Here is a 14,148-nt window from a genome sequence, read left to right as displayed (position 1 = left end):
AGGAAGGGCTTTTGTTACTGTGGCTCCTCGATTGTGGAATTCCCTGCCTGCGGAGATTAAGGCGCAACCGTTGTTGTCCCTCTTTAAAAAGGCTTTAAAAACTTGGTATTTCAAAGAGGCCTATTAGTAAGCTTTCACTGGGCATAAGACAGGTATTTGGATTAGGCGCCTTGACGCCCATTGGGCTAAGTAGCGCATTATAAAACGCTATTCTTTCATTCATTCATTCTTCCATCCATCCATCCATCCATCCATCCATCCATCCATCACCCACCCATCCATCCATCATCCATCCATCCATCCGTCCATCCATCCATCCATCCATCCATCCATCCATCCCCCCATACATCCCCCACCCACACATCATGCATCATGCACCCATCCATCATCCATACATCCATCCATCCATCATGCATCCATCCATCACCCACCCATCCATCATCCATCCATCATGTATCCATCCATCTTCCACCATCCACACATCATGCATCATGCACCCATCCATCATCCATCCATCCATCCATCATCCACCCATCCACCGATCCATCCATCATGCTTCCATCCATCCATATATTCCATCATGCATCCATCAATCCACCCATCCATCCATCATGCATCCATCCACCCACCCATCCATCATGCATCCATCCATCCACCCATCATCCATCCATCCATCCATCCACCCATCCATCCACCCATCCATCCATCATCCATCCATCCATCATCCATCCATCCATCCACTACCCACACATCATGCATCCATGCACCCATACATCCACCACCAACCTCTTGGCAAACAATAATTTGACGCAGATTATTTTTTTATTTCACCGCATGTTAGGCCATAAGTTTTCAAAGCCTCGTGCTTTTTTTTCTTTTCACCGCATGTTAGGCCATAAGTAGCCTTGTGTTTTTTTTATTTTTTTATTTCCCCGCATGTTAGGCCATAACTTTTCAAAGACTCGATAACGATTTTCATGCCGGACGTGCTTGTGCAGGTGTGCCTCGTGCTTGTGTTTTGTTCGTGCTTGTATAACGATTTTCATGTCGTACCATCGCAGGATCGTTGTAGTCGCATGCGATGTTAATGGCATCGCGCCGTGGTCGCATGCGTAGTGAATGCATGCGATGCAAACGATCCTGCGATGTAAAAGTCGCGGTGCGATGGCACCGCGATGTGTTAACATCGATGTAATGGGTGTTTCCCGCAATGGCAGACATTAGAAACATTTTACAAGGCTGCTTCTGTGGGTGGCACAACCAGTGCTGCAGGCCCACCAGCAGCATTTGGATTACACACCCTGGCACACTCAGTGCACTAGACTAGGGTCTGACAAGTAAACCAAATATCCAAACATGGAATCACTGATTAATACATCAATTTACAATAGGGAGCCCTTGCGCTGTGGCACTGGACAGCAGTGGCACAGTGCCCAAAGCATTTAACACAGCAAAAACATACGAGGCAACAGCAAAAATGGAAGGGAGACCCAGGCCAATGGTGCCAGGTCTAACACTCACCCTATGTAGGGAAGGGCTCCATGGGTATTCCTCAGCTGGGAGAAGGAGGTGATGGAGGCATCTGTCAAGTGGTTACAGTTCAGAGTCAGGGTCTGCAAAGCCTCATTGGTGGCCAGAGCAGAGCAAAGGTCAGGGATGCAGTCATCAGTGAGGCCAATGGAGTCCAAACTACCAAAGAGAGACAGATGGGGTCACGTATCAGACACAGAGACTCAAGCAGAGCAACCAAAGAGCTGTGGAGGACTCACTAGAAGAAGCAACTAAAAAGAAAGATGGTGGATCAGTCTGAGCAAGAGGGTCCGGTAAACATAGGATGAAAGGTGTGTAGCACAGAGGGTAAAAGGTGCGGATCACCGAGGATGAAAGGTGTGGAGCACAGTGTTTGAAGGGTCTGATGCACAGCGGGTGAAAGGTGTGGAGCACAGCGGGTCAAAGGTGTGGAGCACATTGGATGAAAGGTGTGGATCACTGAGGATGAAGGGTGTGGAGCACAGTGTGTAAAAGGTCTGGTGCACAGCGGGTGAAAGGTGTGGAGCACACTGGGTGAAAGGTGTGGAGCGCAGTGGGTGAAAGGTGTGGAGCACAGCAGGTGAAAGGTGTGGAGCACACTGGGTGAAAGGTGTGCTGCACATCGGATAGAAGGTGTGGTGCATAGAGGATGAAAGGTGTGCTGCACATCGGATGAAAGGCGTGGAGCACAACGAGTGAAAGGTGCGGAGCACAGTGGGTGAAAGGTGTGGAGCACAGTGTGAGAAAGGTCTGGTGCACAGTGGGTGAAAGGTGTGGAGCACAGCAGATGAAAGGTGTGGAGCACATCACGTGAAAGGTGTGGAGCACAGTGGGTAAAAGGTGTGGAGCACAGCAGGTGAAAGGTGTGGTGCACAGAGGATGAAAGGTGTGGAGCACATCGGATGAAAGGTGTGGTGCACAGAGGTTGAAAGGTGTGGAGCACAGTGGGTGAGTGCATTACTTCCTCTTCCCCTGCACTGGCGCTGTGCTTTGGCTGCCTAGTGCCAACACAGGCTCCCTTCCACCATGCAGAATGTGGCAAACATAGAAAAAGGAAGTATCGAGGAGAAATAAAGCTGAGAAGGCGTATCTTTTTGACTCATCAAAAACCATGAGAGTTGTGTGGGAACACCCAGGCATGCCCGTGGAACGCCTTCCCAGAGCAGAGAAACGGAATGGAGCAATTTACGCTACATGACTTCAGATTTATGAAACCGCTCGCGGCCATTGCTAAGTGGCCTTACATGGCTTCATAAATCTGACTTACGGTTTGCGTTGCTCATGTACACCGTTGCGTGGAGCACATACGACGCATGACTCCAGATTTATGAACCCGCTCGCGGCCATGCTAAGTGGCCTTACATGGCTTCATAAATCTGACTTAAGGTTTGCGTTGCTCATGTACCCCGTTGCGTGGAGCACATACGACGCATGACTCCAGATTTATGAACCCGCTCGCGGCCATGCTAAGTGGCCTTACATGGCTTCATGAATCTGACTTAGGGTTTGCGTTGCTCATGTTCCCCGTTGCGTGGAGCACATACGACGCACATACGACGCATGACTCCAGATTTATGAACCCGCTCGCGGCCATGCTAAGTGGCCTTACATGGCTTCATGAATCTGACTTACGGTTTGCGTTGCTTATGTTCCCCGTTGCGTGGAGCACATACGACGCACATACGACGCATGACTCCAGATTTATGAACCCGCTCACGGCCATGCTAAGTGGCCTTACATGGCTTCATGAATCTGACTTACGGTTTGCTTCGCTCATGTACCCCGTTGCGTGGAGCACATATGACGCATGACTCCAGATTTATGAAACCGTTCACGGCCATGCTAAGTGGCCTTACATGGCTTCATAAATCTGACTTACGGTTTGCGTCGCTCATGTACCCTGTTGCGTGGATTACATGCGACGCATGACTCCAGATTTATGAACCCGCTCACGGCCATGCTAAGTGGCCTTACATGGCTTCATTAATCTGACTTACCGTTTGCGTCGCTCATGCGTGGAGCACTTACGACGCATGACTCCAGATTTATGAACCCGCTCACGGCCATGCTAAGTGGCCTTACATGGCTTCATAAATCTGACTTACGGTTTGCGTCGCTCATGTACCCCGTTGTGTGGTGCACATACGGCGCATGACTCCAGATTTATGAAACCGCTCACGGCCATGCTAAGTGGCCTTACATGGCTGTATAAATCTGACTTACGGTTTGCGTCGCTCATGTACCCCGTTGCGTGGAGCACATACGACGCACGACTCCAGATTTATGAACCCGCTCACGGCCATGCTAAGTGGCCTTACATGGCTTCATAAATCTGACTTACGGTTTGCATCGCTCATGTACCCCGTTGCATGGAGCACATACGACACATGACTCCAGATTTATGAAACCGCTCACGGCCATGCTAAGTGGTCTTACATGGCTTCATAAATCTGACTTACGGTTTGCGTCGCTCATGTACCCCGTTGCGTGGAGCACATACGACGCATGACTCCAGATTTATGAACCCGCTCACGGCCATGCTAAGTGGCCTTACATGGCTTCATAAATCTGACTTACGGTTTGCGTTGCTCATGTACCCCGTTGCGTGGAGCACATACGACGCATGACTCCAGATTTATGAAACCGCTCACGGCCATGCTAAGTGGCCTTACATGGCTTCATAAATCTGACTTACGGTTTGCGTTGCTCATGTACCCCGTTGCGTGGAGCACATACGACGCATGACTCCAGATTTATGAACCCGCTCACGGCCATGCTAAGTAGCCTTACATGGCTTCATAAATCTGACTTACGGTTTGCGTTGCTCATGTACCCCGTTGCGTGGAGCACATACGACGCATGACTCCAGATTTATGAACCCGCTCACGGCCATGCTAAGTGGCCTTACATGGCTTCATAAATCTGACTTACGGTTTGCGTCGCTCATGTACCCCGTTGCGTGAAGCACATACGACGCATGACTCCAGATTTATGAACCCGCTCACGGCCATGCTAAGTGGCCTTACATGGCTTCATAAATCTGACTTACGGTTTGCGTCGCTCATGTACCCCGTTGCGTGAAGCACATACGACGCATGACTCCAGATTTATGAACCCGCTCACGGCCATGCTAAGTGGCCTTACATGGCTTCATAAATCTGACTTACGGTTTGCGTCGCTCATGTACCCCATTGCGTGGAGCACATACGACGCATGACTCCAGATTTATGAAACCGCTCACGGCCATGCTAAGTGGCCTTAAATGGCTTCATAAATCTGACTTACGGTTTGCGTCGCTCATGTACCCCATTGCGTGGAGCACATTCGACGCATGACTCCAGATTTATGAAACCGCTCACGGCCATGCTAAGTGGCCTTACATGGCTGTATAAATCTGACTTACGGTTTGTGTCGCTCATGTACCCCGTTGCGTGGAGCACATACGACGCACGACTCCAGATTTATGAACCCGCTCCCGGCCATGCTAAGTGGCCTTACATGGCTTCATAAATCTGACTTACGGTTTGCATCGCTCATGTACCCCGTTGCATGGAGCACATACGACGCATGACTCCAGATTTATGAAACCGCTCACGGCCATGCTAAGTGGCCTTACATGGCTTCATAAATCTGACTTACGGTTTGTGTCGCTCATGTACCCCGTTGCGTGGAGCACATACGACGCATGACTCCAGATTTATGAAACCGCTCACGGCCATGCTAAGTGGCCTTACATGGCTTCATAAATCTGACTTACGGTTTGCGTTGCTCATGTACCCCGTTGCGTGGAGCACATACGACGCATGACTCCAGATTTATGAACCCGCTCACGGCCATGCTAAGTAGCCTTACATGGCTTCATAAATCTGACTTACGGTTTGCGTCGCTCATGTACCCCGTTGCGTGGACCACATACTACGCATGACTTCAGATTTATGAACCCGCTCACGGCCATGCTAAGTGGCCTTACATGGCTTCATAAATCTGACTTACGGTTTGCGTCACTCATGTACCCCGTTGCGTGAAGCACATACGACGCATGACTCCAGATTTATGAACCCGCTCATGGCCATGCTAAGTGGCCTTACATGGCTTCATAAATCTGACTTACGGTTTGCGTCGCTCATGTACCCCATTGCGTGGAGCACATACGACGCATGACTCCAGATTTATGAAACCGCTCACGGCCATGCTAAGTGGCCTTAAATGGCTTCATAAATTTGACTTACGGTTTGCGTCGCTCATGTACCCCGTTGCGTGGAGCACATTCGACGCATGACTCCAGATTTATGAACCCGCTCACGGCCATGCTAAGTGGCCTTACATGGCTTCATAAATCTGACTTACGGTTTGCGTCGCTCATGTACCCCGTTGCGTGGAGCACATTCGACGCATGACTCCAGATTTATAAAACCGCTCACGGCCATGCTAAGTGGCCTTACATGGCTTCATAAATCTGACTTACGGTTTGCGTCGCTCATGTACCCCGTTGCGTGGAGCACATACGACGCATGACTCCAGATTTATGAAACCGCTCACAGCCATGCTAAGTGGCCTTACATGGCTTCATAAATCTGACTTACGGTTTGCGTCGCTCATGTACCCCGTTGCGTGGAGCACATACGACGCATGACTCCAGATTTATGAAACCGCTCACGGCCATGCTAAGTGGCTTCATAAATCTGACTTACGGTTTGCGTCGCTCATTTACCCTGTTGCGTGGAGTACATACGACGCATGACTCCAGATTTATGAACCCGCTCACGGCCATGCTAAGTGGCCTTACATGGCTTCATAAATCTGACTTACGGTTTGCATCGCTCATGTACCCCGTTGCGTAGAGCAGTTCACGCTACATGACTTCAGATTTATGCAACCGCTCACGGCCATGCTAAGTGGCCTTACATGGCTTCATAAATCTGACTTACGGTTTGCATCGCTCATGTACCCCGTTGCATAGAGCAGTTTACGCTGCATGACTCCAGATTTATGAAACCGCTCGCGGCCATGCTAAGTGGCCTTACATGGCTTCATAAATCTGACTTACGGTTTGCATCGCTCATGTACCCCGTTGCGTAGAGCAGTTCACGCTACATGACTTCAGATTTATGAACCCGCTCACGGCCATGCTAAGTGGCCTTACATGGATTCATAAATCTGACTTACGGTTTGCGTCGCTCATGTACCCCGTTGCGTGGAGCACATCTGACATAGGACTCCAGATTTATGAAACCGCTCGCGGCTATACTAAGTGGCCTTACATGGCTTCATAAATTTGACTTACGGTTTGCGTCGCTCATGTACCCCGTTGCGTGGAGCACATACGACGCATGACTCCAGATTTATGAAACCGCTCACGGCCATGCTAAGTGGCCTTACATGACTTCATAAATCTGACTTAAGGTTTGCATCGCGCATGTACCACGTTGCGTGGAGCAAACACGATGCAAACAGGGTCATAAATACAGCCCTCCTTTTTAAAGTTCCTGCAATCTTTAGAGCTGGTTTGTACCACTCTGTCGAATCTGTCAGTGCTACTAAGACTGTGCTGGCAAAGCCGGTGTCTGTTGTCTTACATCTCAAAAGCAGGTGACTGGTGGACCGGAGTAGTCAGGAGTTGTCGTAGGCCATCGAAAGCGCGTCCTTAATGCTCCAGTCCCATCACCATTTGCTTTTAGGAAGAGGAAACAAAAAACTCAGCTGATGATCGCCCTTCGGTGTTCCCACACTCCGTTCCCCTCTTGAGTGATAGCAAAGCTTTGAAGGCCTCCTTATGAGTCGTGAGGTTGAATACCTAGTGCTTCCCCCCTAACAAGGTGTGAAACGCTTTCTGAACTGTAGAGTAAGTCTAAATGATGCCAGCCATGCCCCCATGATCCGGGTTGGCCGGCCTTCCTTCTGATCAACATTTGGCACCTCCAGCGAAGGCGCAGTTGTGTCAACTTCTGACAGTCAGCTCTCGACCTTGCTTAGCCTGGAGTCTGTCACTGCTGCTTTCTCGTAAATGTCTTGAGTGCTCCACCTTTCTTTTTGTCCCTTCAGAAGGTTCCCAGTCGTCACCTCTGCTTCTCCTCTGTTCCTTTCCTCTTTGCTTGTTCCCCGTTTGTACCGGTTTGTTTGTTGCTCCCAGATCTTGCATGACTCCCTAGCGGTGTAATGCTGCTGTCCAGGGGCCACAGCAGTGGCAACTACCCTGCTAAGGAATAATAAAATGATAATAAGGTATTGTTATTATCACTATATTTTTGTTACTGAGGTCAGTGGCTCTTGGGCAGGGCGAGGCCGGCCAGAGCAGATAGAGGAGTGGCTTGCACTCCTTAAGTGCGCAGGACTGTGTAAAAATGAGGCGGAGACAGGAGATTGAAGTTGTAGGTTTATTGTAGAGAAGAGAGCCATCCAGCTTGTAGGGGAGACACAGCAGCTGCAACTGCCGCACAAGGAACACTAGGGTGGAATCCTCAGCACTCGGAAACCCCATAGGTGACATCACTGTGTTCAGTGATGGAATGACGACAAGCAGTACAAATTACAGATCACCACACACCTCCCCCCTTTTTCAAAAGAAAGAAAAAACAACAAAACACAACAAAAAAAAACATTCCCAAAAGCAGAATATAACAACAAGGATGAGCAAATCAGATATAATCACGAAATCTGTTAGGCCTAACAGTTACTCTAGAGCTTTTCCTTAAACCATTCCCAACATTGACAATTTTAGGTGAAGGAGCAGTTGCACGGAAAGAAGGATCTTTGGCAACCCGAGAAGTGCTCCACCAGTTGCCATTTGACAATTTAACAGCATTCTTGCGAACTTCCACAACTTGCTGAGAATCAAGAAATTTTGAAAAACCTTTCTTAACAGTGACAGGATTCTTAATTCTAACCCAATCCCCTGCACGAATACTGTGAAGAGACTTCTTGCCTAATTCCACATTACTAGGCAGTGAACTGGAAGACTTTTTATTAGCACATTCCCAAACTTCTTCTAAATCACACCCCCGGTGGAAACTTTTAACCATCCAAAAAGGGAAAGCCTGGGAGCAAGCTTTCCTTCCTCTCATAAGTTCAAAGGGAGAGAAACCCGTGGCAACATGAGGGGAAATCCGATAAGACCATATAAGATCTTTTACAGCTTCAAAAATACAACTATTAGACCTGAAAGCAGCCTGCACACATTCAACAATAACTCTATTGAACCTCTCGGTTTTGCCGTTGCTCTGGGGATGGTACAAAGGAGTTCTGGTATGTTTAATACAGCAGTTATTCAAAAATACATCCATTTCCTTAGAAATAAACTGTACTCCGTTGTCAGTGAGAATTTCTTCCGGACAACCCTCCCTCAAGAAAATTTTACTTAAGCAATCAGTGACACTTTTAGAGTTGGGAACATTGATAGGTTCAACTTCAACCCATCTAGAAAGGTGATCAACAAGGACCAGGAAGTATTTGGAAGTATTGGGAAGAACATGAAATGGACCTAGAAAATCCAGGCCAATTTTCTGCCCAGCTCTAACAGGTGGGGGAACAATGGAATCACAAACACCTTCTAAGACAAGAACCTTGTCACTAGTGTTGCAACGTGTGCAAAGTTTAATAGCTTCCACAATTTGATTGTCCATTTTAGGCCACCAAAAATTCGATCTAACATTTCTCTTGGTAATGGTGGCTCCTAGATGTCCAGAATGGGCATCAGCAACGATTTTCTCTCGATAAACAGAAGGAGGAATGAATTTATCACCTCTAACAATTTTACCATTTTCTAAAGAAAGTTCTGAATTAATTTTCCAATAGATCTGAAGTTCGGAAGAAAGAGAATTTTCTTTAGGCCACCCTTTTTGTATGAAGGAAGTTACATCTTTAAGGACAACATCATTTTCAACTGCTTTAATCCAATCATTTTCAGCAAAAGAAATGGAATCTTGGGAAATATTGGCCACAAAGCATTCTTCAATCTCAGTTTCCCAATCATTTTCGTTAGGATCTTGTATGGGTAGCCTGGACAAACAGTCTGCCCGTTTGTTTTTACCGCCAGGAATATAAATAACTTTGAAATTAAACTCCAATAATTTAGTGGAAAGTCTAGCCAACCGTGCGGTTGTACGTTTGATATTTCTGCCTGACAAAATATCGACGAGAGGTCGATGGTCGGTTTGAAGGATAAGCGGTCTACCCCACAAGTAAGATTTGAATTTCTCAACACTCCAAGCACAAGCTAGGAGCTCTTTTTCTATGACAGAATATTTTCTTTCAACAGGACGGAGGGTCCTGGAGGCAAACCCCACTGTAAATTCCTTTCCATAAGCCAATTATGAAAGGACAGCTCCTAAGCCATATTCACAAGCATCAACAGTGACCACAGTTTCTCTATTACCATTAAAAGGCTGAAGAGCAGGAGCTTTAGTGATATGCTCTTTAATGAGCTGAAAGCCCTTTTCACAATCATCAGACCAGCTGAAGGTGGCACCCTTTTTTAGTAGAAGTCTGAAGCATTCAGTAGTCTTGGCATAGTCTCTCATGAATTTTGAGTAAAACTCACAAAGACCAAGAAAGGACAAAAGCTGTTCTTTGTTTGAGGGGGCAGGAGCTTCAATAATGCTTTTAACTAAACCTGGTCTGGGTTTGATGCCACTCTCAGAAATGGTATGACCAAGATATTCTACCTCTCTGGTTTTGAATACACACTTGCTCTTCTGTAAAGTTACACCTCTTTGTTCCAAGATGTTAAAAACTTGGTCAATGGCTTTCTCATGCTCGGCCTCAGTTTGAGTAAAAATAAGAATATCATCTTGAAAGACGACTACATTAGAAAGTTCTTCAAACATTTCGGGCATGATTCGCTGAAAGACAGCAGCGGCAGAAGCCAGGCCAAAAGGAAGGCGACGAAATTGGAATACACCATCAGGTGTTACAAAAGCAGTGAGATGTCGTGAGAGAGGATGCAATTCAATCTGGTGGTAAGCTGCCTTGAGATCAAGTTTTGAAAACCAAGTAGATGAGCCTACCTTTGCTATTAAATCCTCAATACGGGGAAGAGGAAAGCCATCGACCCAGATGGCCTCATTAAGACTGCGCAAATCCACACACATCCTAAGGTCACCGGACCTCTTCCTGGCAAGTACAATGGGAGAAAGCCATAATGTGGATTCTACTTTTTCAATAATTTCTTGTTCACATAGTGACTTTAGATGTTTAGACAAATCTTCTCTAATACTAAGTGGGACATTTCTGAGTTTGTGTTTGACCGGGGTAATGTTATCTTTGACTTTAATAAAATGCTGAAAGTTGGTGATTTTACCAAGGCGATCTTCAAAAATGTTCTCATATTTGCACTCCCACAATTTACCATCCAAAATGTTGCATACAGGAACAGAAAATGAAGACGTAGAACAAGGGAGATTGCACCCTTCAATAAATACAGGGTTGGGTAAACCAGGTTTGATAGTGATACCAAATTCAGCTTGATGTAGAAGACCAAGGACATTAATGCCTCGCTTGGCAACATAAACCTTCCCCTTAATAGATTTGCCAAAAATAGAGATTTCAGCCCAGAAATAACCTTAAGAGATGAATTCTGCTCCCTTCAAAAGCCACAGTTAGAACATCAGGGGGAAGTAAACACTTATCTTGCCAAAAATGAGAGTATTTATCGTGAGAAACAATAGTGATACGAGCTCCGGTATCTACAAGTAATTGAACATGATGTTTTTCAATAATGGTGTCAACTTCGGGATCAGGGACATGAAATGTTTGGCTGACATTGTCACTGTCTTTCACAATGACTACATACTCTTGAGTAGTTACATCACATTCTGAATATTCAGATGAATTTTCTGGAGAATTTAAATCAGGGGAAGAATCACTCTCATTCATGAAACACCGCACACTGCCTCTTCTACCTCTCATACAAACTCTTGAGAAATGACCATTTTTGCCACATTGGCTGCATTGTTGGTTGACAGTAGGACAATTTTTGAAATTTGAAATATGGTAAGTAGAGCCACATCTGAAACAAAAAGTACTTTGACTAAATTGTCTGTTAGGCATAAAAGGTCTTCTAGTACCAGTAGTTCCCATTCTTCTAAAATAACCACGTGTGTCACGAGGAATAAAATTAGGTGTCTTGGTAGAAATAGACGCTTTAGTAGAGACTGCACTTGAAATAGAGGTATTGGAGAGAGTAACTTCCAATTGTTTAGAATCCTCCAAAGATGTCTCTATACTTTTAGCTATGTCAATAGCCTTATCCAGAGAAGGATCTTTGCAAGTTAATAATTTCCCTTGAATTTGTTTGCACGAACAACGTGCAACAAGTTGATCCCTAATAAGTTGTGAGGTGAAATTATCAAATTCGCATTTGGAAGCGAGTATTTTTAAAGCAGTAACAAAGGTGTCAATGCTTTCTTCAGGTTTTTGAGCCCTGGTGAAGAATTTGTAACGATGAACAACCATGTTTTTAGTTTTAACAAAATACTTGTCTAATTTGGCTATAGCTATGTCGAATTCATCTGGAGCTTCACCAGGAGGCGGAACAAAAGGGGGTAAATGGTCAAAAACATTCTGGCCTTCAACACCAAGATGATAGTACATTAGACTTTTTTTTCTTTCAGCACGATATCTAAGACCATCAATTGCACCTAAATAGGCCATGAAAGATCTTAACCAGAGTTTCCATTCAAGAGGAGGATCACCAGGTGTCTGAAGAAACGGAGCTGGAGGAGTGACACTTTGCATCGTGAAATCTTCTATTTTTTTTTGGAATTGAAATAAGAAAGAAAAAAAAATTGTAGAAGAAAAAAAAACTGTCTTTGAAAAGTGTATAACTTAAGAACAAAAGAGGAAATAAAAGTCAATACTGTAGATAAATTTTTAGGATAAGAACAGCGTTTATCAATGAACAAAGTAATTAAAGTTGTGTACTACAGCACAAATGTGTAGATGTTCTTTTGTTGTGCGCAGAAACTGTGCACACCAGCGTGTAAATATCGTTTTTGTGTGTAAAGGCTGTGCGCATCAGCGCGAAAATGCTGTTTTCTTTATACTAAGGCTGTGCACATCAGCGTGAGAAAAGTTGTTTTCTGCGTGCCAAAGCTGTGCACATCAGCGTGATAAGGCTCTTTGCGGCGTGCTAAAGTTTTGCAGGTTAACATGAAAAATACAATTTTATGTGTACAAGAGCTGTTTACATCAGTGTGTAAATGAAGAGTACTAGAAATCAATGGCTGTGTGCATCAGCGGAAACAAAAGCTTTTGAGCTGGTCAGCTGTGCACGTCAGGAACAATGAGCACTTGGATGCAGAAGGGATGAAGCCTTTGTGACGAATAATGCTTTGTGACGTGTGGCAGCTGACAGACAGCGTGAGCGTCGTGACGATTGAAGATTGCTATGACAACCAGCATGCGTGAGACGTGATGGCGCTTGACTGAGGTACGTTGGGAATTCTACGACGTCATCATAACGAAGAGCAATTTGGAAGGAGAGGAACAAGCGGCAGAGAAAACACGCAGCGCTGGAAGGGCAGAGCTGGAGGTAAGAAAGACTTAAATAGCGGAGAAAAAGCCTTGGTGAAATCAGCCAGTCGAGACAATGTTCCGTTGGATTGTATAGACTGGCACAAGAGAAAGTCACAAGTAGCGCAGCTCAGGCTTAATTGATAAATGATAACGAAATGGCAGGAAAGATGAACGAAAGTCCGGCGGCTGTGATGGCTCTCAACATGTACAGCAGGCAATGAAAGTTGTAAATGTACTCACATGAGTGTCGTTTCTAGAAGTAAAAAGATCCTGAGCTTCAGAACAATTTAAACGAGGATGTTGTTATGAAGATTGAAGAGACAGCTGAGGAACAGCTGACCATCCTCTGTCGCCAATGTAAAGATGAGGCGGAGACAGGAGATTGAAGTTGTAGGTTTATTGCAGAGAAGAGAGCCGTCCAGCTTGTAGGGGAGACACAGCAGCTGCAACTGCCACACAAGGAACACTAGGGTGGAATCCTCAGCACTCGGAAACCCCATAGGTGACATCACTGTGTTCAGTGATGGAATGACGACAAGCAGTACAAATTACAGATCACCACAGACTGCTTGTCCAGCCCTCTTGGGCCGACCAAACAGTTCCTTCGCACTTTACATGTTCCTACCAGGCTGCCTTACATAGCCTGGTGAGGATCATGCACAGACCTCCTGTCCCTGTCTGAGCACCGAACCACGGCGCTCAGAGAAATCACAACGCTGCATTGCAGCATTGTCTTTTGGTTCAGGGGAGCCTCGGAGCACGGGTGCAACCTGCTGCTGGCGGAGACAGGAAGAAGGAAGAGACTTGAGGAGAGACACCGGGCGGCCGACCTGGCAAGTGATTTTTTATTCATTTCCTCCCCCCACACCCCTGCCTTAGCATTCCCACCGGGTAGCAGCTGCTGCTGTGCAGAGGCCGCTTGCGGCACTGAGTGGCTGCTCAGGCTACAGGGGCCCTCCTCCACTGACCCCTGCTTCCTTCCCACTGAGTCATATATATTTCTTTGTTAGAAAAGGTGCCTTGTAAATTCACCATCTCTAGTCACTTTCTACCCAAACGATGCAATGTCCTGGCATTCGCACGTCTGCCACTATCAACTCATCAATC

The 14,148-nt window shown here is 46.1% G+C and overlaps 1 protein-coding gene across 3 annotated transcripts in view; it reads right to left on the bottom strand.

The window, feature by feature from the left end:
• The window catches only part of LOC147709847 (NACHT, LRR and PYD domains-containing protein 12-like), a 275,583-nt gene that overhangs the window by 48,135 nt on the left and 213,300 nt on the right, over positions 1-14,148 (bottom strand). For all 3 annotated transcript variants that reach the window (XM_086928309.1, XM_086928307.1, XM_086928308.1), the window contains exon 11: positions 1,522-1,689. In XM_086928309.1, the coding sequence (XP_086784435.1) occupies positions 1,522-1,689 (168 nt within the window). The remainder of the gene's footprint in view (positions 1-1,521; positions 1,690-14,148) is intronic.

This window comes from Lissotriton vulgaris, chromosome 6 (assembly GCF_964263255.1).
Source record: "Lissotriton vulgaris chromosome 6, aLisVul1.2, whole genome shotgun sequence".
NCBI lineage: Eukaryota > Metazoa > Chordata > Amphibia > Caudata > Salamandridae > Lissotriton > Lissotriton vulgaris.
This window is presented reverse-complemented; position numbering and strand designations above follow the sequence as displayed.